General features: G+C 43.3%; 1 protein-coding gene and 1 long non-coding RNA gene across 2 annotated transcripts; both read right to left on the bottom strand.

Moving 5' to 3' along the window:
* Positions 1–1124: 1124 nt before the first annotated feature.
* On the bottom strand, positions 1125–1961 carry LOC128410928 (uncharacterized). The gene is made up of 2 exons (XR_008329636.1): positions 1662–1961; positions 1125–1619 (listed from the first exon to the last, which is right to left on the bottom strand). It is a non-coding gene; the product is annotated as an uncharacterized LOC128410928 (long non-coding RNA).
* A 2268-nt stretch (positions 1962–4229) lies between these two features.
* IVD (isovaleryl-CoA dehydrogenase) lies at positions 4230–25223 on the bottom strand. The gene is made up of 12 exons (XM_053382551.1): positions 25041–25223; positions 21958–22047; positions 18634–18685; positions 17848–18017; positions 14543–14636; positions 13244–13380; positions 12463–12559; positions 10333–10426; positions 9155–9236; positions 7973–8077; positions 7282–7354; positions 4230–6953 (listed from the first exon to the last, which is right to left on the bottom strand). Exons 1-12 carry the CDS (start codon positions 25179–25181, stop codon positions 6820–6822), a joined length of 1269 nt encoding a protein of 422 aa, XP_053238526.1. The 5' UTR covers positions 25182–25223; the 3' UTR covers positions 4230–6819.
* Between the last annotated feature and the right edge of the window lie 519 nt (positions 25224–25742).

Raw genomic sequence — 25742 nt, 5'->3', positions numbered from 1 at the left:
AGGGTTCTGTCCTCTCCCCCATGCTTTTCAACATTTACATGCAGCCACTGGGAGAGATCATCAGGAGGTTTGGGCTGGGTGTTCATCAGTATGCGGATGATACCCAGCTCTACCTCTCTTTTAAATCAGAACCAGTGAAGGTGGTGAAGGTCCTGTGTGAGTGTCTGGAAGCGGTTGGAGGATGGATGGCAGCTAACAGATTGAGGTTGAATCCTGACAAGACAGAAGTACTGTTTTTGGGGGACAGGAGGTGGGCAGGTGTGGAGGATTCCCTGGTCCTGAATGGGGTAACTGTGCCCCTGAAGGACCAGGTGCGCAGCCTGGGAGTCATTTTGGACTCACAGCTGTCCATGGAGGCACAGGTCAAATCTGTATCCAGGGCAGCTGTTTACCAGCTCCATCTGGTACGTAGGCTGAGACCCTATCTGCCCGCAGACTGTCTCGCCAGAGTGGTACATGCTCTGGTTATCTCCCGCTTGGACTACTGCAATGCGCTCTACGTGGGGCTACCTTTGAAGGTGACCCGGAAACTACAACTAATCCAGAATGCGGCAGCTAGACTGGTGACTGGGAGCGGCTGCCGAGACCATATAACACCGGTCTTGAAAGACCTACATTGGCTCCCAGTACGTTTCCGAGCACAATTCAAAGTGTTGGTGCTGACCTTTAAAGCCCTAAACGGCCTTGGTCCAGTATATCTGAAGGAGTATATCCTCCCCCATCGTTCTGCCCGGACACTGAGGTCCAGCTCCGAGGGCCTTCTGGCGGTTCCCTCACTGCAAGAGGCCAAGTTACAGGGAACCAGGCAGAGGGCCTTCTCTGAAAGGGAAGTTTTTAATATGTGACATTTTAGTGTATCTTTCATCTTTGTTGGAAGCCACTCAGAGTGGCTGGGGAAACCCAGCCAGATGGGCGGGGTACAAATAATAAATTATTATTATTATTATTATTATTATTATTATTATTATTATTATTATTTAAATGAAATTATGAGTTGACAAACACACTAACCCAATTAATCTTGGTTCCTTGTTCGTGTTTTTCATGCTGCTGCAGAAAATGCATTGTCCTATTGTAGATATTAATAATCCCCCCCCTAAAGAGGATTAATGGAAACCAAGTGGGAATTTGCAGAAACAGACAATCTGCTTGTCCTAAATTTATTAACAGTGAAAGGAAATGTAGTTTTATTAGCAGTGAACCTTGAAATTGGGATTTTCATGGATAGCTTTAGTGTATAAACTATTATGAAATACATCAAAATGAGCTTCCTTTCAGGTGTTCTATAAGCCACCTCAAGCAGAGAATATAAATATGTAGATGAGATGTACATAACAATGAACATTCTCAGCAACTGGATTGCATCAGAAAGATCCTTCATTTTTTACATAAAGTTGTCCACTCCGATTGTGGCTGCTGCATTAATTGATTCTAGGAGTACAATGTGCATTTCTGAAAATGTCATTTAAAAAAAATTTATTTACCGCCATTTATATACCGCCATTCACAAAAATGACCACGGGGAACCTTACAACATAATGAACAAGGACTTCATAACAATCATTTCAATACAACTCATAATAAAAGGAGCAATACTTTTGAGGCCTGACTTTCAGAACCTAGTTTTGGCAAGAAGCCAGTTGCATGTACAACAAATCAACTTGCTTCTTTGCACTGATACGCAGCCATGGGACTAACAGAAATAACCTCATTCATCTTGCAGTCAACAACTTTAGCATCACACCTGAACGATGAAATGGAATTACTAAATTGTCATATTCGCATTTGTATAGCACTTCTGTTCAAACACCTTCCCTTGCATTATCTTGTAATCCTTAAATCATCCTAGCCATAAGGCAACATGGAATGATGCAGTAGTTCTGTATTACTCCTTTGGCAGACAAGGTGAGGCAGAGAGAGACAGACTCACTACTCTGTGACATTTCAGCCGGCCCCATTGAAGGTGTGGCATTTTAATTCCTGCCTGTCAATGGACCCACATGATTACCTGTACTTTTGCTAGCAAGTTTATGGCTGAGGAAGGATCTGAACTAGAAACATCCTGATTCATGGGCAGAGAATGCTTCCAGTTGGGGGCTTAATATTGAAAGCGACCTGTCGAGAGAACGCAAATGGAGTTTAATTTATGGGATTTTACCTGGAAAGGGATTAAATGGGGAAAATGCAGGCTGTCATCTTGATGCCACGGCAAAGTTGTGCAAATATAGAAAAACCCATGCCTAGAGGTGAAGCGCCGATCCCACAATATAAACCCATTTGTAAGCACCCAGAGTCCCATAGCCACTTAAGCTTTATTTTTCTACCATTAAGTTTAGGTTAAGCAGCTAGCTTGCAAAGCACCTCGCCTGCAAATCTGAGTGCAATCTGCCAATCTTCACCGCCCGCCTCTTGCTACACCTATCCTATTGCAGCAATGTTCCACCTACCTGGTGCTTAAGTGCGGATGGAGATTTGAGGCAATCGGGCACCTCGCCCGCCAGCCTCTTGCCTCCACATGTTGCATTTCCTCTCCCTCCCCTCTGCTCTTGGCCCTGCCTGCGTGGATGGCCTGCCTGCCTTTTTCTTGGACTAGAGGCTTTTTCATTGCAGCTGACAACTGGGCCCCAGCATTAGCCTTTCAGCAAGCAGCAGGTGCAAGAAAGAGGGATCGCAGCTCTGCTAACGGTAATCCCCACTCCTCTTTGCACCCCACACAATATTGTCTGCTTCGCTCAAGGATGTTTTTGTCTTCTCTTCACAGCTGTTAGCTCCTTTATGCTGAAGTGAAGCCCTCTTCCTAATCTTTCAGCACAGCAATTCCTCAGAAAGGGGTAGCGCCGGCCATTGTCAGTGAGCCGCAGGGTGCAGGAGGCACACTGATGCCCCTGAGAGCAAGCGTGATCCTGCAACAAGGGCAGGGAGTAGGGAAAGGAGAGCTACTACCTGTCCCTCAGCTGTCCAGCTGAATTAGTTGGCTCTGCCAGCCACTGCATCTGGCTCCATCTAATGTTGTCCTCTTTACCTTCTGTCCTGTCTCAATGGGTTTGAGCTGCCACTACCGGCAAAGTACACACACATTCGGTTTAATGCAAGTTGCTCTGTTCCGTGGAGCAAGCCTCGGGAGGTAACAATGACCACCAATCTGCTGGTAAGCTGGTGAAAAATTCTTCATCATATAGAATTGTAGTGTTGGAAGGGTCTTCTAGTCCAACCCCCTTAGGACTCGAACCCAAGACCCTGACATTAAGAGTCTCATGCTGTACAATGGAACCTCGTGTTGCGAACGTGATCCGTGCAGGAGGCACATTCGCAACCCGCAGTGCCGCATCTGCGCATGTGCAAAGCGCGATTTAGTGCTTCTGCGCATGCGCCGAAACCTGGAAGTAACCCGTTCTGGTACTTCCAGGTTTGGAGCAGTGTGCAACCTGAAATCGCGTAACCTGAAGCGTCTGTAACCCGAGGTACCACTGTACTTGCAATAATGAGAATCATCAGAAACTGCTTGGAAGTGCTGCCAGCCTATAGGGCCTAAGTGCTGCCTGCAAAGTGTAACAGGGCAAAAAAATCACAATTAAAGCTGGTGGTATATCTGGCTCCTACACAATTAAGTTAAAGATCCTGGTAATTTAGATTACAAACTAGGCCCCCAGTTATGAGAAAGGTAATCCCTTTTTACAGAGAGAGAATTTTGCAAATTACCCCTCCCTGCTGCAGCAAGCGTTCGAATCCAGGCCCAAGGCCTAACGACAGGTTCTTGCACCAGTCCAGCCATAAATCTAAAAACATTAAATAAGGTTGGCATTCTCTTGTCAACTCCCTGTGGCCCCATCCTCCCAACACAGTAATTATGAAGGTGCATCTTGTGAAAAGCAGTGCATCTGGCAACAATAGGATTAGCAAAATGGCCATTCAACTACATAATGCAACAGTAGAAAGACATGTTTGGGTAGTTTGGCCTCATATAATGCCTGCTGCTGGTTATGACTCCCCAGTGATCAAAGGTCCCTGTATCTGCCCAATGTGTTGTGAAGGAAGGAGTATTGCAGCTAAAAAAGTGAACCCCTCCCCAACATACACACCAGTTTCACCCATACAGGATGTACTGGTTGGGACAGGTTTGCTTCACAGTTGTGGTGATTTAATGCTAAGAAGCACATGAAGTTTCTACCTGCCTCCTGCTGGGCATACTAGAGCATACTAATAGCTGATACATGAATAGGGGGCATATATTTGTTTGTACTGCAATAGTTTAATCAACATTAATGCATTCAACAAAGCCATCCGTTAGTCAGCAATTTCTCCATGTTTCACATTACATTGGAAAGAACCCTTTGAATAAACCACTCAATACATTCAATCACATTGACTTATGGATACATCCAGAGTTTTATTAGCAATCTCCCAGAAGAATTACGGATTCCATCTTAACACTTCTGTGAAGAAGCTCGCCCAAGCGCCAGGCAGCAAATTTAGAAGTCAGAGTGTTAAGGATCATAGAACTGTAGACTTGGAAAGGACCCCAAGGATCATCTAGTCCAACTCCTTGCAATATAGGAATCTCAACTAAAGCATCCATGACAGGTGGCCATCCAACCTCTGCTTAAAAACCTCCAGTGAAGGAGACACCACAACCTCCCGAGGGAGTCAGTTCCTTTGTATTATTCAACTCTTACACTCACTTCAATGGAGCTTTGGACAAAGTTGGGTGATAAAGCTGTAACCTGCTACCACGTTTGATGATGTATAAACAATCCTGCTGCAATTCAGATTTCAAAATGGATAAAAAGCAACATTTCACTGCGCTTTAGAAACACTTCCTGTTTCTGAGTATCTCTTCCAATAACTGCCCTTTAACAGATACTTTCTGAAAATGAGGCAGAAGGCTGCAGAATCTAATGTGATTGAGAGATGCAAAGATTCCATGAATTTTTATGGGACATGTATGCTGAGAGATGGGCAATTTGTTTGACAGTGTGCAATACTGCCAACTTTTGCCCATCCACTACTTATCTTTTGAAATGAAAGCTGGTGTCTTCAGAGACTCTGTGAGACTTAAATAACACTGAAGACCAAATATGCTATGCTCCAGGGCTATTCCCAAAAGAACATCTCATTCTGAACGGTCAAGGATATTGTCATGATTTCCACCTTCAAGGTCCAGTTCAAACCATCAAGTGCTGTCACCACCTCCTTTTAAAAAAAAGTTTATTAAGAAGAAAGGGGAAAGTTGTACATAAATAGTAAAAGCTTTTAAGTCAATCATGTTGTGCATATGGGATTTAAAGATGTCTTGGGTCTGAAAAGGTTGACCGGGTTACCAATTACTAATCAAGATTCCCCATGACCCCATCAGATCTGAAGGGTTTCCAAAATTTATTTGAGCTTTAGATGTTTGTGGGGTTGATGTTTTCTGTCCCACAGGCATGGCCCACAGTGCCTGGTTCTGTTCGCTGCTTTTGGCACATAAGAACCTATTTGACCCACTTCAAAATCACTTGGGTGAAAAGTGGTATATAAAACTGGAAAATAAAAGGAAGTCTGACTTATGCAAGCATGTCTGATTGCAGTGAAAGGATCCCCTCTCGTTAGAAAATTTAATGCGTTATATGAGAAAGACTGAATTATTAAGACCAGCTTACCAACATAAACCTTGTGTGTTCTAGCATACTGGTTCTCCATTACATTCAAGCCACACCAATCCCTTCATGAATTGGTCTAAGATTAACAGAGCTCAAGTGCTGGAAGCTGCTGGTTTTCATTATACTGTCTCCCTTTCCATCGTTTATGTGGACAGTACAGGATCAGCCTAAAAGTTCATGGTAAGTTACTGCCCAGAGAGAGAAATCAATGGAAGACAATAATCCAGCCACCGACAACCATTTTAAATCTTAGTCAACTTCTGTTTTTGCCTGGACTTTAACATCTTTGGAAATTGTGTCACGCTGTTTACCACCCAGTAAAAACCAAAAACCCTTCAGTCCTCATATGATGGTGTGTAAAGCACCGCTAGATCCCACCCTTTCTTCTCCATCAGCTGAGCTTTTGTTTCTTCTAGTAGGCAGAGAAAAGTGTATATGCAGCCATGTTCACCGAGGGGAAGCTTTGCAAAACCACCTAACATTCCCCAGTCAAGTTGCCTCCTCCGCCTCCTCCCCAATTCACTCTCAGCCGGCACATTGTAGTGTTTTGACATTTTAACTGCTTCCAGAATGATAGATGGTGACATCACTGCATGAATCAAGCATGAGGTGGCAGTCCATCAAATGAATGAAGGCTTCACAGGGTATTAATATACCTCAGTAAGCAGCAAGAGAGGATAGGAACAAACAAAAATGCATGCCTCCCATGTTACCAATGTTTCAGCAGCAGCCTTAATGCTGCTTGGGTGGCTGATCCCATGAAATGCAAAAGAACCCCATAAAGTCAGCTAGCACTCTGGAGGTGTGATGCAAAAGAACACCATGTTGCTAATCCCATTCACTAAAAACACTACATTCGGGAGAGAGAAAAAATCTACTTCAATAGTTCACAAAACTGATAATCTTTTTTAAAGTGTACAAAATTTCTCCCTTTCTAAGCAAGCCATGTTGGCAGATATCCACATATTCCACTTGAGCTTTCTACTGTATTCCACTGTAACTGTAATGCAATCGCATGTTCTTAGGGAATCTAGTTGGGTTTGCATTGAGAACAGAAGGTCGAGAGATAAGTGGAGGTGGTCATTCTGGTAGCGGGAGCGGAAAAATGCTTGTGCGCTTTTACAGTCTTAGAAATAAAAGGCCTCTCGGTTTGAAGAGTGATTCTCCTCGAACGACAGTGCTATTTAAAGGCAGCGTTAAACGACCGGCCTATGATGATTCTCCGCACCTCGCTGGTTCCTGCACCTATTTCATACAGTTTGGCATCGCGCAGAAAGCGACCCATAGGGTAGTCATTGATGTAGCCGTTTCCACCTGCAACACAAGAAGGCAGCCTTAAAGTCTAACAAGAGACAGAGCTCTTGGATGCAGACTGGGTCCTGGGGGCAGCAGCTTGTGGGATGATGAATGATGAATTTGGCCAAAATGGAAATCACTGAAATGGAAATCATTTGTTAGCCCAGAGCGGCTGGGCAACCCAGTCAGGTGGGGTACAAATAATAAAGTTATTAAAATTAGTAATAATTGCTCCCAGTCCCATGATTAAAGCAGGGTAACAAGAAGATGGCATGAAATTGCACAACTGCCTGCTAGGTCAGCCTGCCTTTTGGTGGGACAACCATATGCACATCTGTGATCTTACCCAGACACTGGATTCCATCCAAAGCGACCTGAGTAGCACATTCCGCAGAATAGAGAATCACTCCTGCACAGTCCTGGTGGAGCAGATAAGATGATTTTCAATGAAGAACTTCCAAGATAGACGTTCAGCTCTTCTGGCCCCAACCCCCCACAAGCGACTGGCAGAATTGTCCAAGCCAGCCGTCTTTCTAGCCAAACCAGATTTCGAATTCGCACCATGGTTACCAACAAGGAAGCACCCACCTTTTCTTCCGAGATGAGGGCACTGTTATGCGTCCCTTAAGCTCTGAATACCCCCACCCACCTGCAAATTGCAACAGAAACCACAGCATTCATGGCTTCATGCCACATTGAGTTTAGGTACACATGGAATTTAAGATAAGAGACAGCACTTCCGTTGTCCATCCTATTAGATTGTCATAATTAGAGCACATGAAATCTATATTAGCGGCAAAAGCAAGTGGCACAAATATTCTAGTACCACATCAATTTCATATGCTTCATGTATACGCAAAAGGAAAGCCATTGCCAGGTGGGCAAGTAAGTATTCTTCTCCTTTAAGAGAGTATTCAAAACATCATATATTTTCTACTGTGGACTTAAGTCTCTTACACTACTGATTCTTCACCCCTCCTGCTTACACAAAATACAGAAGGGTCAAAAAGAAATGTTGCAAGCACCCATGATCTCACCTTTGCATTGCAGTGTCCTCGATCACAGGCCTTTGCGACATTGTACACATACTGTCGACAAGCCATCAGCCGTGTGTACATATCAGCCATTTTACCCTGCATGAGCTAATCAGAGCATAAGGAGAGAGAGAGATTTGGATTTATTTTCACAATTTTTATCACCCCTTGCTGCTATCCTTAGTACAAAAACAATTAAGATGGCAACAAGTATACACACATAAAGTAAATTAATAAAAATTATTAAGTTAAAAGTTACAGGAAGCCCGCAATTTACATAGGGGTTACGTTCCGGGAATAGTGCCTAAAGTCAAAATTGTGTATACAGTGGTACCTCAGGTTACAAACATCTCGGGTTACAAACACTTCGGGTTACAGACTCCGCTAACCTGGAACTAGTACCTTGGGTTAAGAACTTTACCTCAGGATGAGAACAGAAATCACACAGTGGGCCCCATTAGTTAAGTGGTATCTCAGGTTAAGAACGGACCGTCGGAACGAATTAAGTTCATAACCAGAGGTACCACTGTAGTCAAAACACATTAAGTTCAGTGGCATGTGGGATTGCCAAAGTCATTTCCTCCGCCCCCTTATTTATCTATTTATTTATTTTGCCACGTGCATAAAGCCGAATGTGCACAAGTTAAATGTACATAAATTGTGGGCTTGCTGCATACATTTAGTGTTCGGACAGCAGCAACATGGATCCTATTTTTAAAAACCCAGACTTAAACATACCTGCCTACATATTTAAAAAAGAGAGTTTGGTTGACCACTAAAAAGACAAGCATCCAGTAGTGCACACTGCAATTCCAAATCCAACTAAAGTTGAAATAGTTACATGATTATTCAAAGCTAACATCAGCTGCCATAATCAGCAAATTGAAACCAAACCCAGGATTTCTCCTAAGCCCTAAATTTCTGAATGCACACTATCATGAAGTTCTAGCAATAGGAGACATTTCAGTGTTACTTTAAAATCAGCCAGCAACTAAAAAGGAACTTGGGGGAAATGGTTAGCTTCAGAACTGCTTGTTAGGAAACAAGCAGCATCACAGCTTTAGGTGGAAATATTTATCTGAGGAAGACAGATTGATCCAGAACCAGCTTTATCCAACTGTAAAAGGAAGCAGGCTCTAAAAGCAGGCTCTAAAAGTTCACTGGCAACCCTCTTATGGCTCTCACCTGAAAATGGCCAATTTTCTGTCCAAAAGCTTCCCTCACGTGTAAATATGGGAGTGCATGGTCCAGGACAGCCTGCATGATCCTGCAAGGGAAAGAGGCATGCAGATTTTAAAGATTTCCATCCTGCCTTTGAAAAGTTGGCTTATAGAGAGTCAATAAAAACATCAAATCATCATCATCAAAATACAATCCATAAAACCAAAAAACTAAAGGAGCTGCAAAAGCAGGAATAACAATAAAAAGTAGCCTACAGATAAACTGAAAAAGTCACAAATGAGATGTTGCAATACCCACATGGGTATGTTTAGATGGATAGATGGATGGTTGGATAGGACAGGATAACAACTCCTGCCATAGAGAAACCTGTAAATTTTAACAAATGCGTGTAGCTCTGTTTGTCCACTAAAAATAATTAAATAAATCCAGAAGTCACAGTAGGTTAGGGACCAGTTTAGTGGTGGCACTAATCTATTCAGAAAATCCTATATTAGATCACCGGCAACCCCATTTAATAGGGTCACCAGGGAGACCAGGTAGCAGGTGATGGGAAAGGCCTCTCTGCTTGAGATCCTCAAAAGCTGCTGCTGGTCCATGTAGTAGGTAGTAATGGCCAAAAGGACAGATCCTCTGTGATCCAAGGCCTGTAATCCTACTGTTATTAGAACACACTAAGAAGCTACATAGAAGGGGGGAAGCTTTCAATTTTAATCAAAAGTCTCCATCAGGTTGGATATTGAAAATAAAAGGGGCAAAAATATGCCACAGGGCATTCTACTCTGTAGGTGGCAATAGTATTAACCTGGGGTCCACAAACTCTGTCTGGCCTTAAGACCTAGCCAAAGCCTCACTGCTTTTCAAGGATTCCCAAAAGCAAGAGTTTCATGTCAGGGAGAATCCCATGGCATCTCTACATTCAGGGAGAAGGGTAGGTCCTCTCATTAAGAGGGCAAAATATCTGTCGTGTCTAAACAGACTATCCACATAGCTGATGGGATTTGCACAATTACCACAGCCGTTTTCAAGCTGTCCTGTGGCACAGCATTTGTGTGAGGTCACTAGTACATAAAAAGATGAGCACCCCCCTCCAGCCATCAAAGTGGTGGCGATTCCATGTATTAATAGAACCAATGAAGCACAACAAGCTATGTCACTAGAGTAATAAATAAATACATATTTACCCCAGGGGTCCGCCAGACAACACAAGTCTCTCCAGATCCAAGCCACTCATCAACACATAGACTCCTTTACTCAGTTGCCCCAAGACATTCGCAGCTGTGAGGAGAAAGGGAAAGTTGATTCCTGGCAAACTTACACAATCCTAGATAGTGTGTTCCTTGTATGTGTGCTCACATGGGAGTATGTCCAGGTATATAAGCACAAACAGTTACACCTTACACTCAAACATCACTTTTTATTTTCAAGCAACATAAACAAATAAAAAGCAGCAACACGATCTCAGTTGCTCATGTACCTTGCACAAAACAGCTAAGTGTGTTTATGGCCTACGTCTTGGCATCGTTACTAAGGGACAGATCAAATTATGCATGAATTAGCTTCAATGGGAACTTGTTTTAATCTGTTGGTGATCAGAATGCTGAACGCAGCATGATTCCAAGTGCCTGCTACAGACAGGAGACTCATGAGTTCTAGACTAAAATATATATGTATTACAAAATTTGGCATACATATGCATTCAGTTGACTTAAGCCAACTTTTTCACCCTGTTCACACATTATGGGAAGCCATAGTTAATGGTTTACCATAAAAGCGCTGCTCTTCATCAGTTGGCTCCTCCTTCACAAGAAGGAAATCATGATTCCAGACTTGGCATTATATCCAAACTGCGATTCGCTCCAACAACTCATGATCAGTGAGCCAAGCACAAACCTTAGCTTGAGATCATGGTTTGTAGGGAGCAAAACAGGATCGCTGGTTCAGACATAACACTAACCCAGTGTTGTTTCCTGCATGTGCTGGCATCCCATGAACATGAGGCCAGTACTGTATCAATTTCTGCACTGCAAATGGTGCCTGAATCAGTGGTGTTACTCCATACCACATACCGATCTTAATTGATGAATTTGGATTTTCCCTCCCAACCTGCAGGGACCGAGGAAGGAAGCATGGGGCTCATGGGTGGGAGCACAGAATAAATTTTTTTAAAAAACAAAACAGTTGGCAAATAGCATGGGTAATGCTGCTGAACGGAGAAACTGCAAGAAGTAACTCCTTGTGAAATACAAAAAAACAAAAAAGGAAAGAGCTGCATCTGAATTCCCTGAATGCACCTTCAACAATTACGCCTCGGGCAAAATACAAGATGAGCTTTCCAAATCCGCTCCTGGCCATTGCTGTGTGACCTAAGAGTGGGACTCCGTGGGGCAGCACTCACGATCAAAGGAACCTGCGCAACACTTGGTGGAGTGCCAATGACAAACCCGCACGCTAATACAGCAGAGGGGGTGGCAAACACTCAAAAGCACACTCTGATCTAAGGGAAATGTTGCGTTGGAGATGCAGGAATCTACTCAAGCAGCTCGACACTGAACAACGATTGAAGTGGTCCTGGGAGATCAGAGGGAGTCTCAAAAAGAACATGCGTTCTTTGGTACTGCTACTAATCTCTTCCGTTGAGGAGAGGGAGCCTGTGGCCACGAGAGCACACTGGAAGGATCGGAAGCAGACTGTAAGGAAAAATGGCAGCCCGGCAGCCATTTAATTGGTGTTTCTGAAAAGTTTGTAAATCTGCCAAGTTGTCCTTGGGAAAGAGGGTGAAAGCGATCAGTCCTGGAGCTTCTCAGTAATACCTGCAAATTGGGGGTGGTTGGGGAAGAACTTGCCACCACACAAAGGGAACCAAGGAAGAGATATTGGTTTTTCCCATGGGACAGAAATCAGCCACAGGGAGTGTAAATCTGGTAGCCTATCATGGCTAGTCTTTCAACTGATGGCCTCGCAGTAATATCACCTTCAGCTTGGTTACCAGCTCAGTCTTGGTCCACTTTCCAGAAGTGTGGAGCAGGTCCACAAGCCTGCCCCCTTCAAGGGACAATTAAGACCTTCCTTTCTAGACAAGCTTGATAAGATTAATATTGCAAAACAAAACTAATGTTGAGCCAAGTAGATTTGATGATGCTTTTATATATCACTTGCTTGAACTATTTAATAGCATATGCTTTTCATTTTGGGTTTTATTTTTTCTAACTTTTCATTGTACACATATTTGAACATTGCAGTGACTAGAAAATATAAGTAAGGAAAGAGTTGCCATGGGTTGAGGGAGGCAGTGCCACTTCAGTATCACTCACCAGGAATCTTGCAGTCCTCAAAGACCAATTCACAGGTATTTGACCCTCTCATTCCCAGTTTATCAAGCTTTTGTGCAGTGCTGAAACCAGGTGTACCCTGAAGAAAAGGGGAGGAAGAACTACTGGAAAAATCCATTTTTATAAAGAGGCCGATCGAATGATGGCACACTGCATGACAATTCAGAGGATAAGCAGGGAGAGGATTAAAATATTTGAAACATGAAAGTGCCTACAGATAATCCCAAGTTTATTTCCTTCATCATCAAGTCAAGAACTTCAGATATTAGGGAATGAACACCCCAATCAGAGTGAACTCTGTTGTTTCCAGGCAGACCTGAGCCCCCGTGTCTTCTTCTCAAAGTGGAACACTGGATGGCAGGTCCTTTGCTGGCTCTGGTGTCTGGCCAAAGATCCAACTTTACCATCTGTAGAGCTGGCCCAGGAGAATCCTCTCCTCACAGGGACCCAAATGTGGCATTTGCCCAGAACTTTCAGGGAACATCAGCACAGATTCCCTGGCTCTGTTCCATGTGCCACAGAGCAGCACGGCAAACGTCTGAACGACAAGTGCTATCACCTGCCTACAGCTTACTTCAGCAACCATTGTAGATTCATTCAGCAGGGAAGAATTTTGAATTCATTCTGATGTGCAAGTCAAGGGGTAGGAACGAAAGCGTGACCCCCCCCATCAAGAAATCTCACACCTGAGTGACCAGACACCACCTGGAAAGTATCTTCCTTGGGGATAAAAAGAGGGAGCATCACTGTCCCATAAACCTACCTTCTCCACAATGAATGCTGTTATCCCTTGAGAAGCTGGAACAGCACTTGGATCTGTTTTAGCATAAACAATTAGGACGTCAGCATCTGGACCATTGGTAATCCAAAATTTGTTCCCGTTCAAAACAAAATAATCTCCTAGAAAGGATGAAACAAGCAGAAAATTCTGTTAAGACCCACATGACAGCTTGACATTCCACAAGTAATTCTTCTCGATTTCTGGAAATCTGATTTCCTCCATTCCTAGGTCTGGCATATCAAGAAAAAGAAAAAAACTTGCAGAGCTGCATCTTCTACTGCAAAAAAAATAATGCAGACACTACACAGCTCAATTTTATAGCTGGCTTCTTCTATAACCAGCCAGCTCTCTTGAAAAGTAGGGCTAGAATTGCCCCCATGCTTAAAACATTTTTGTTTAGGCAAGGCTGTCCAGACTTGCAGATGCTGATGCAATTTGATGCTTTTTGAATATTAATTTTTAATTATTTTTAAATGTTTCAAATTGCTTTTAACTGGTTTTTTATTGATAATTTTAAATATTTCTTGTAAATTACAGAGGTTTTACTATTATCAGGCACTATATAATAAATTTTCATAAATACATGCTAAAATATATATTGATTTTCAAAATATTCACAACAGGATGCCTGGCCTACAGGCCAGTGTATCTTGAAAAGTGTAATTTACATCACACACTCCCTTAACTTTGGAGTTTTTGTCTCTCAACCCGGCTTCTACATACACAGTTTCTTCCCCAGCTCTTGTTCCTAATACCACTTAATCTCTATTTTAAGGCCATGGGACCTCTGGAAACCAGAAATTTGTCTTCTCCACTCCTGCCTTTCAGCAGTCCCAATGAAGCTGAAATTGGGGTGTGGAACCTCTGGCCTGCTCATGCCCATCTTGCAGCCGGATTACCCCTTTCCTGCTATTTAATTTATTTATTTATCACATTTTATATCCTATCTTTTTCTCCAGGGAGCATAAGGTGGTGTACACGGTTCTCCCTCTCCTCACTTAATCCTCACACAACCCTGTGACATAGGTTAGACAGCGACTGGCCCAAGGTCACCCAGTGAGCTTCATGGCCATGTGGGGTTTTGAACCTTGGTCTCCCAGATCTTCAGACACTCCAGCCATTAGACCACACTGGCTATTCTGTTTGGGAGGATGCAAAGACACACACAGCCTTGTGTTGGCAGCGAATGGACAAAACAAAATGCATAGAGGATCAGAAATCATTAAACAGCAATGTCCAAAGGCCACTGTAGGTGGCAAATTCCCAATCGGTTGCATTTACCTTTTCTGTCTGCCCTCAGCTTCATAGAGACAACATCAGAACCAGCATTGGATTCACTCATTGCTAGTGCTCCAACATGCTCCCCGCTGATCAGCTGAAGGGACGAGAGGGGACAAGAAAGATACAAAATGAATTGTTTTCCTGCAGTCGTTCCCACTCTTGCCTTAAAAAAAACAGATCACAATAAACCTGAAAGTTTTTTCATGCTATGGTGGGGACACTACCTTTGGCAGAATTCTCCATTGAGGACTACTATTTAAGAAATGGCACAAAAACTGCAGTTTCACAAGGACGTGGCAAACGAAAACCTACAGTTTTAGTTGGATTCCTTAGGTAGGAGAGAGTGCCAAGCAAACTGTGCTAGGGGATATAGATGTCCCTCTTAATTCCCTATCCCATGCTGTCCTTTGAAAATGGATGATTGGACGGGGTAGACGGTTTGAAGAAACTTGGAAAAAGGGCAATTCACAAAGAACAAGACTCTCCAGTATATGGAATAAATCAGGGGAATGGGACAAGATTCCAGAATGGAGGGCAATAAACTAAAGTCTCTGACACTTGCAATGGAATAGCAGGTGGTGACACCAAACTGGGAGGGGTGGCTAACAACCCAGAGGACAGGATCACACTTCAAAACGACCTTGACAGATTAGAGAACTGGGCCAAAACAAACAAGATGAATTTTAACAGGGAGAAATGTAAAGTATTGCACTTGGGCAAAAAAAAAATGAGAGGCACAAATACAAGATGGGTGACACCTGGCTTGAGAGCACTACATGTGAAAAGGATCTAGGAGTCTTGGTTGACCACAAACTAGACATGAGCCAACAGTGTGACGCGGCAGCTAAAAAAGCCAATGCAATTCTGGGCTGCATCAATAGGAGTATAGCATCTAGATCAAGGGAAGTAATAGTGCCACTGTATTCTGCTCTGGTCAGACCTCAGCTGGAGTACTGTGTCCAGTTCTGGGCACCACAGTTCAAGAAGGACACTGACAAACTGGAACGTGTCCAGAGGAGGGCAACCAAAATGGTCAAAGGCCTGGAAACGATGCCTTATGAGGAACGGCTAAGGGAGCTGGGCATGTTCAGCCTGGAGAAGAGGAGGTTAAGGGGTGATATGATAGCCATGTTCAAATATATAAAAGGATGTCACATAGAGGAGGGAGAAAGGTTGTTTTCTGCTGCTCCAGAGAAGCGGACACGGAGCAATGGATCCAAACTACAAGAAAGAAGATTCCACCTAAACATTAGGAAGAACTTCCTGACAGTAAGAGCTGTTTGACAGTGGAATTTGCTGCCAAGGAGTGTGGTGGAGTCTCCTTCTTTGGAGGTCTTTAAGCAGAGGCTTGACAACCATATGTCAGGAGTGCTCTGATGGTGTTTCCTGCTTGGCAGGGGGTTGGACTCGATGGCCCTTGTGGTCTCTTCCAACTCTATGATTCTATGACCCTCCTTTTGGGCTCCCTTATGCCACCCTCTGGCACAGCAGCTGCTGCCTCCCCCCCCATCAATTTCCTCCTGTCCACCTCTCCCCCCCCACAGTCTATTTCCTTTCAAACTTCTTTGGTTTACACGTGAAATAGATTTCATAGCCAATCACTTGTGAGATAATGGCCAACCGCAACACCCCTCTACTAATATTGATTTATGATTTCAAATATGTAATGGGATGTTGAATACAGGAGCCTCAGGTTACAGAGATTCAAACCACACAAGTTTCATCCTGCGCTCAGATGGGCAAAGGCTGTTTATCAGATATAGAAGTGGAAACTGTTCATTCATTTGGGTGACAGTAGTAGATTAAGAAAAAGGAATGTATTATAAAATCAAAAAAGGCAAAAATCGGGTTCCATCGTAATTCACCCCCAACTAAATAAAAACCCTGTTTCATGTGGCCCCTGTAGACTCTTTATAAAAGAACAACAGTTGGAGAACCCTACCTTTCCTAGTCATCACAGTCTTCTTATACACATCCTCTGGCAGGTGAAGACTGTTTATTCCAGCAGGCCTTTGGGAACTGACTGCTCTTAAGGAAAGGGCTTTTAATAGTGCTGTGCTGTTTTTAGTGCTTTTACTATCGCTCTGGTAATTGATCATGGGGGGCAGGGAGTGTTCTTGTGTGCCAAACAGCATGGAGAGATTGAGGTAGCCTTGAAGTTTTGGTTTGTCTTAAGGGCACAACAGAGGATGCTGCTGTCAGGGCCCTTTTCAACCTGTTTTCTGTGAACAGAAGCATCCCATGACTCTCGAGTGCTTCCTCTTCTTCCCAAAACTAGCCACAGACCATCCATGGCAGCAAAGGACAAGCTGCAGGACAAGCTGGTAAATATCCTTGGGTGCAGAGCATGTCGGAACAGTCTGAAGTTCTGAATTTTTAGAAAGCAAATTAGTACTCACTACAGGGGACCAAAGTGCGTCTGGTGCTATATGACAGATACAACAACAGCTTCCCCTGCTCCTGATGAAACACATAAGGCAGTTTCAAACAGTGATGACTCAGAGCTGGGTATGTGAACCGACTCCAATGAAAAGCATGATGTTTGACAGGAGGACAGACAAGTTTATGAATATGAAACATTCACGTTTGCTCTGTGACAGATCATCCACCAAGTGATCAACTTGCATGTGTTAATCAACCTTATGGAAATCCAGATGCCATTCCTGCCTCTACTTAATAGCGTGTGTGTTAACTATTCTAAACTAAATTCTGAAAAAGGCAGAGGGATACCAAAGCCAAGAATGCAGACTTTTCCAGCTTGCACCTTCCAAGCCGAAGGTGCGAGGCGGATGCCAGTCTGGTTCAACAAAATGCAATTCTAAATATGTCCGATGTAACTCAGTGGAACTTGCTCTGGAGTAAATGTACTTAAGCTTTCATTGCACATTTGGATTTCAAACCAATAGTCTTTTCTCTCAAAGATCTGTGGCTTTTACTTGTAGCAACAAAACAGAAGATATATATTTTTTAAGATATTGAGTTCAGGTTTTTTTAAAAAAATGACTTTTCATTAATAATGTTTTAGATAGTTTTTTTATATGTTTTCTTAAATTTAACTATATTATTTAATCTTTTTTTTATATCTGCCACCCCAGGAGCCTTTGGGAGGAAGGGCAAACTAGAAATTTAATAATAAATAAATGCTTGGAAATATAAAATTAAATTTTAAATAAAACAATGGGGGCAAAGTGTCCAGTTTGGGAGCATTATTTTTCTTTGCTCTAAGAAACATGTTCTGTAATTGAAGCTGTTACCCAGCATGCTTCTAGTTCCCTGGATACATCAGACTCCACGATTCCACATACCTTGGGCAAGTACTTCTCTTTCTGTGCTTCGTTGCCGTTCCTCACCATCTGATTGATGCAAAGGTTAGAGTGGGCACCGTAGCTCAGCCCAACAGCTGCGGAAGCCCGAGAAATCTCTTCCATTACCAACACGTGGTCCAGGTATCCCATCGCAGAGCCACCATATTCAGCTGGTAAGGAGAAGAAAATATTTATAGACTTACCTACACCACAGTCGAAGAGCCTTGTGACACAGTTAAGATTTATAACGCCATAGGCTTCCTTGTACTACACACCACTCATCAGATGCGTGAAGTGTAATCCCAAACTGGCAGGCATATATGCACATACCGTCAGGAGGTGGGGCAGAAGTGAAGTCGGAGGGAAGCAAACAACAAAGAGACCAGGCAGTGATGGATGAATTACACAGTGACAACTTTAGGAAATGGTGGGAGATATTTCATATGACTAACTCCTAGGGGCGCACGCAACATGCACCAACTGGGGCTCCCTGTGTGTGCATGCTCCATCATAGGCAGGTATATGTTTGTCATATGTAACAAAAGTACACATTATTTCCGAACAAAGGCAATATCCATATAGAAAACAAGCCATTCATAAGGCGTTCTTTTAGACCTCAGCAGCCTTGGCCTTTGACAAACTGCCAGTGAGCTAATCGGGTCTGTTTTCCCCTCAAGCCCTTGCTCTCCAATTATTCATTCACAGACATTACTAACTGCAGCATTTCCCACTTAAATATACCATATTTTGTCAGAATGAGGAAGGCAGGGCTAGTTACACACTCACCTGGAGCAGTTATTCCTAGAACACCTAGATCACCCAGCTTCTTCCAGAATGCCTATAAAGAGCAGAGCAAAGCTGTTAGAGAGATCCTGACTTTTCACAAGACCAGGAACCAGGTTTTTTTTTATCATCTCCCTGAACTTAGCATTTTAATTTTTCCACAGAAGCAAAAAGCTGGGCAAAATAATGGTTGTCATGGAACCTGCTGTGAAACAGAAGGTCACAGCCACCTTGAATACTTCACATCCACTAAAGATTTGTTCCATAAAAATTAAGAAATAGTAAAAAAATTAAACAACTTCTTCCATGCTGCTGCCCAGCTAGAGCCATCAGAATGATGCACTCTATAATCCTAAATAAGTTAACACATGAACTTGCATTACACGAATGTGAGGAACATTATAAGCATTTATATAGCACCATCAATGTACATGGCTTTAGACATGTGGCTCTTCTGTAATCCAACCTGATAGCATTTCTGGTGCAAGCTCAAAACAAGAATGCCATCATTTTGCAGACAATCATTAGCTCACCAAGATCAAAGGAGTCTATACAACATTATTTTCCACATGGTGATCCCAGGTAGTCAAAACATTTGTCACATATCTGCTATAAAAGTCTCCAGGGGATGGGGCACACAAGACTCAGAAGGAGAAATGAAGGGACTGGATTATACAGTAAGCTCACAACCTATGTGGGAGTTATTTCTGTGGATTACACCTAAAGCCAAAATTTCATATAGTCAAAACCCATTGGGATCAATAATAATAATAATAATAATAATAATAATAATAATAATAATAATAATTTTATTATTTATTCTCTGCCCATCTGGCTAGTTTTCCCCAGCCACTCTGGGCGGCTCCCAACAGAATATGAAAAACATGATAAAAAAATCAAACACTATAAACTTCCCTAAACAGGGCAGGTGGGATTGCCAACAACGTTTTTCCAGGAACCCTGCCCACTTTTAAATTCCCCCCGTGTGCATAAAGCTGAATGTGCACCAAGTTAAATGGATATAAGTTGTGGGCTTACTGTACAACAAAGATAGCCAGAGATGATCTAACTGTAGAAACCAAAACATCTGCGAACTTTGGACCAAAACAGGTTTCTCCTCCTGCTTCCTTCCCTGGTTAGCTAAATGGTTTTAGAAAGGAATCTTGTGTTGCCCTATTATAATCTTCTTTTAATGTCAGTGTTGAATCAATCCACACATCCTTACTTGTGTAGCACTGAACTGCAGACCTGTGGCTGCTAGAACGAAGGATTTGGTGCAATTGTTGGCTGAAGAGGTGGCTCAGGTTTGGAGAAGCATAGTAATTTTGTATAGGAGCAAGAGTTCAAAAAGTCTGATAAACATTGTTTTTAGTTCATCTCGCTCCAAGCAGATGTCCCTACAGTCCAATAAAACCAGCACTGTTCCCCCCAACTTAGTGTAGCTCTACATGCACATCACCATTTAGATCAACCTTTGCTTATGAGTCACTATCCTGACGTGGGAAAAACCAATTAAATAGCAGTGCTCATCTCCCAGAACTGACATACTGTCCGCTGAGCCCCTATCTCTTCTGCAGTGATGCTTCGTCTTTCCAAGACATTCCTGACACACTGAAAAATGTGACAGGTTGCCAATCAGCAGGTTTTCCTCACTGGCAGGGTGACAGGGAACCATAGCACCATTAAGCCAAACCATTTCAAATTAGGAGCCAGCCACTTATAATCAGGAGATCAGCTCAGAAACCAAAACACTTTGTTTTTAGAACAGCTTCTGGGATCTCTCAGTATTTGACACTCCTCTGTCACATCAGCACGAATCCAGGAAGAGTTTTTTCCTCCTACACATCTCACAATGATTTCCCCCTAGTTCTGCCTGTCCAGCCAGAATCTGAAACAGCGAAGGACAGGTCTTTTGGTAGTGTGGGATATGTCCAACTGAATTTCACAAAGCTGCTGTTGGTCCATCCAGCCAAATAATGTCTACTCTGACTGGCAGCAGCTATACAAGATCACAGGTAAAGCTTTGCCCTGAGCCTGCTACCTTGGATGTTTTAGCAGCTGAAGCTTAGCGGGAGGCACCAGGGATTGAAACCAAGAGCTCCTGCATGAAAACATGTGCTCTGCCACTGAGTTACTGCCCTTCCCTTTGGAGGGACTCATTGGACGGCTTTTGCTTGTATATACAAGGCAAAGAAGGAATTTATGTCTCATAAATGTCCCAGCTGCCCTGGGAAGATGGAGGCACATGGAGAAGGGGAACTCACTTCCCCTGCCTTATATACGTTGACACTCCAGTAGTCCTCAAGTGGTTTTCTAGACAAATGCCTTACTGCAGCACAGCTGCTCTCTGGACCTGGAACATTGTCAGGACGGATGGCCCTGATTTCTGGAGGTGGGGTGGGGGTGTCACCTTTTAATCTATGCTTTTCAAGTTTCTTTCTCTAGGAGAAGTTACATAATTATGTTAGAGGACAGGTAGGAGACCTGCCCCTTCTCTGTGCCCAGCCTAGAAGGCAAGTGCCAGAAAATGGGCAGAGCCATTTTCCAGACTCCAACGGACCATTACAATTCCCCTCCCGGGGGGGGGGTCCTAACTTTTGTGGGCTTATTTACAAAGTAACTTACTGGTAATGGTTATTTTGCATGATTGACCTTCTGGAAATGGTACAATTGCCGATAACAGTAGTCATTTTGATTACTTTCTGTACTTCTGAGAACTGGTTACCTTTCCAAACTATCTTGGTGAAGGACACCATATAATTCAATCGCAAGGTCCCACAGCACTCAAAAATTGATTCCATAAAAGGCTATTGCAAGCATTTTAAAGCAATTCTCTGTGAAACACAGCAGGTATAAAAGTTCTAGTACATATGAAGTTTCCAAGTACTGCAGGGCTTATAAAAACAGTGAGAAGCAGGAAGTCCCATAAAAATATCTCTAGCTCATTAACAATTAACGCAAGAGGGAATCTGTTAAATCCCATAGTCTAGAAACCCAGCATCTGCAACAGTTAACTCTTTACAACCTGAAGAAGGTTCCATGAAAAGATTTATATGTTCAGGAGAGGCTACACAATCTTTCAGGTAACGGAGATGGAAAACTTTGAAAAATAAGACAGAAACAATACCAAACATGTATATTTTATTCATTCTTGCTGAATGGCATACATGTCCTTTTCCCTCATAGATTTAGTTGTTTATTCTTTCTAATGGGTAGGCATTTTGTAACTTTCTCGAACCCTTCATATTTGCATCCTTTAAATTATATTCATGCATCTCCCGAAGTCATGTTATATAATAAGTAGATTCACAGTACTGAAGTACTTACCCTCATGCCTTCAAATTCATTCTGCTGATCAATTTCTTGGGCCTTTGGAGCCAAGTGCTCCTGACAGAATTTGTACATAGTTTGCCGAAGCTGTTAGAAATGAAAATGTAAAAGTGCACATTATAAATCACAATTGCTAAGTTCCTTCCTTTGAATGCTATCAAAAAGGTTCCCTAGCTGTTTTTCTTTGAGATCTCAAGCCCGGAATAGAATATTCTATTAAGTTCCCACTTACTGTCAATAAAACTATTTAGCGCTGACTATGGTGGCAGCTGAAACCTGTGAAGTTACTGACAAAGCACTTTCTGTCTAGTCTACAATGTGTATCTCTTGATATTTTAAAATAGGTTTAATCTGGTTTTTAAACAGTTATCCCCTACCTAGTAACATGAAGACGTTTGTTGGCTCTGGTTAAAATATATTATGGTAAAATATACCAAAAGAACTTGGGTGTGTGGATGGGTAGAAGAAAGTTCACACTAATTCCTAACTACCCTTGGGCCTATCTATGCAGCATGCCAACACCGAAAAAGTGATGGTTCAACTAAGTAAGCAATGTGACATTTCAAAGTCCCAAAGCCAGCAAAACCAAATCAAACCCCACAGAGCCATTCTAAAGAATGCTGCATGCAATACATGGCCCAAGACTGCTGACTGAGCCAAACTGATGGATGGGATCCTGGGGTCTCTCAGGAATATGGAGAGGCTTCAGAAGCAGAAGGCCTTGGCTGTCACTGGCCCTGAAACACTCTGTTTTGAGGTCTTCCACTGAGGAGAAATTTACATTCATAGAGCCTTCAGCAAATATAATAGTGCCCGCTAATAGAGAAACATTTCAGCCTCTTCTTAACTGATGTGGGAGTTAGGACTTGCTCTGTAATGCTACTATTGGATGAGATGCTTTAGTATGTACATAACAAGAATCTATCATTTTTTAAAACTCACTTAAAAACCTGTATAATCAAGTATAATTAGCCTCACTTTTTACAGGAGAAACAAACTGCATTAAAATGGATGGACACAGCATGAGAGGTTTACAGCGAAATCACTGCTTGATAAGCTATAAAAGGTTTCGCTACATCACTGCTACACACACCGTATACTATAAAGATTACAGTGGAGCTAGTATATACTAAATCACATCAGCTATGTATCTTGTCCAAACCTGCCTCTCTGAACTGGTAGTGACCCACCAGGGTTTCCATCAGAGATAATTCCAGCACAGGCAACCCAAATCACAGGTGGCACTCTGCACCCACACAAAACGTACGTTCTACAACTGAGCAGTAATCCCAGAACATAAAGAGACAACCCACATGATCTTAAAACACATCTGTGGAATTCCCTCCCCCATGAACTCAAGTCTCAGTTCTGCAGGCCTTCAAAACAGACCCTAAATGTTCCCCCCCACAAACTTTTTATTGATTTCATTGCCGAGTCCTTATGTATCTGTATCAGATGCTGTTTTGATCTATATTGTTTATTGTATTGGTTTTAAAAGTCATTGCAAACTGCCTTGTGGGAGCTTGCCATGAAAGGCAGGATAGAAATAACTCAGACAACGTATTTACTTGGAAACCCTACTGGTTCCAGTACAATTTAAGTTGCCAAGAAATCATACTTAGAATTGCATCTGAAGAGAGCAGTGCTGCAAGAGCCTAACTGAAATTTAGACACGCCCTCCCTTGACTTTGTGCCATTGTGTCACGAAGACCGTAAGCAGCTACTAGTCGCTGACTAAGATTTAGAAAACACCTTTTCCAAGGCTAGCAGCACACTCTTTCAAGGAGACACAAAGGAAGAAAATGAACTGGTGGAAACTGACACACACCCTTAAAGGCACTTTTATTTATTCTTTGGTGCTTTTGAAAGGATAGGGATAGTGGAAATATCCTCCTTTATATGGAAAATTATATGCTGGTAAGCTCTGTTATCTTATTCCCTGACTGAAAAAACTTAGGAGAGCTATCTGGCTTACACCATCCTAGAAGAAAATCTAGTTACCTGAGCCATTTTGGAATCTAGTTGCTTTAACAGGTTTCTCCAGATAGAGCTGAACAAACATATACCCCCTAACTTTTGAACTAAACTACATGTGACTGCCACCCAAAGGTATTTCATGTACAAATGAACCTGCAATCTAAAGCAGAGGACTGTCACAAGGTATGTGTGTCGGGGGGGTTGTTGACTCCTTCCTATCTGGTGGCTTTGTTATTGCTGTTGGTTGTTAGCTGTCACCCCCTTAACCAAAGTTTGGGGGGGCAGGAGAGAAAGGGTGTGTGGGAAGCAATTGAATCATAGAATAGAATCATAGAGTTGGAAGAGACTACAAGGGCCATAGAGTCCAACCCCCTGCCAAGCAGGAAACACAATCAGAGCACTCCTGACATATGGTTGTCAAGCCTCTGCTATTAATTGTTTTAATAGGAAACCCAGAAGATGAGAAAAGCTTGATAACAGCCTCCACAGCTGCATTTTTGTAAATCACTTAGGAGCGGAACATTAATCTGCAACGGTGACTGTAAATGAGAAAGGGCAGCTACTCCGAATTAACTGCTGTGCTAAGGGTGCAAATCTGTGTCCACATCAACATGAGACCTCACACAGGGACCCTTTCATTCGCTCCAGAATAAAAGACGTCCAGGCCGACTTGCAGCTGTGGAACTTATAAAGGGCAGCCCTGTAAAATAATAGAAAGTTGCTGCGCTGGGAAGAAGATGGGATCAGGGCTGCCTACAAGTTGCACTTTCAAACTCGAAAATCGTCCTCCCCCGTATTAGATATTTGGGGACACGATAACCCAATGGCGAGGAGAGGGGTGGAGCGGGCACTCTGCAGGCGCTCAGAGGCGCTCGCGTCTTTCCGACCACTGCTCCATATGGTCCAGAGCAAAGCCCTGTTATTGAGAACTGGCCTTTCGCAGGAGAAGGCCCTGCGCCAGCACCTGACGGGGCGGGACCCTTCGAGTCCAAAGAGGAGCGCGGCTCTGAAGCGCGACTCCTGCGCGGCGTCTGGACGGAGCAGGCGCAGAGAAAAGCTCCGGGCGAGCGACCTTCAGCCCAGCCAGGGCTCCGCCGCTGTACCTGCTGCTGCTCCTCGCTCAGCCCATTAACAGTATCATCCAGCGGGGCTCCGGCGCAGCCTCGCCGCCCCTGCCACAGTCCTCCCAAGAAGCGGCGCCGGGCCCAGCCGGCCACCCCTCGCCTCAGCGTCGCCGCCGCCATCTCGGTTCCTTGTGCGACTCGCCAGGCCCGTGGATCCTGGCTCCGCCCCAGAGGCCTTCTCTACCAACCAGCGCTAGCGGGTGGGGACTGGTTGCCCAATGAGAGGGGTGGGAGGGAGAAACAAGAGCCAATCGCTGTGAGGACGCTGCCTTAACCAAAGCCAAGGCTTTGGGTGGTCCCGCGGCGGGCGGCGCTTTTGCTCCCGCGCTACCCCACAACCCTTTTGATGTGAAATCTCAAAAGTACTTTTTCCGGTGTGCGGCTGTCGTGGAAAAGAAAGGCAAATTCCATGGTGGGGATCGTTGGGAAGACGATCGAAAATAAAAGATGAAGCTCTGGACACCATGCCTCATGAAACGATTTTATAGAAGCAGGAAAGGGCAACCAAAATTACCAAGGAGACTGGAATAACCCCCTGCAAGGAAATGTTATAGCATTTCAGGCTTTTTAATTTAGAAAAATGGCAAGCAAGGGGGGGTATGATTATGCTATTTATTTATTAATTGTTCTCTTCCCCACAAAAAGCAGAACTCATCTGGTATGGTTTTTATTTCATGTCCT

The sequence above is a fragment of the Podarcis raffonei genome, chromosome 1 (assembly GCF_027172205.1).
Source record: "Podarcis raffonei isolate rPodRaf1 chromosome 1, rPodRaf1.pri, whole genome shotgun sequence".
Classification (NCBI taxonomy): Eukaryota; Metazoa; Chordata; class Lepidosauria; order Squamata; family Lacertidae; genus Podarcis; species Podarcis raffonei.
Note: the sequence above shows the minus strand (reverse complement) of the source record. Positions and strands in the feature narration are given on the sequence as shown.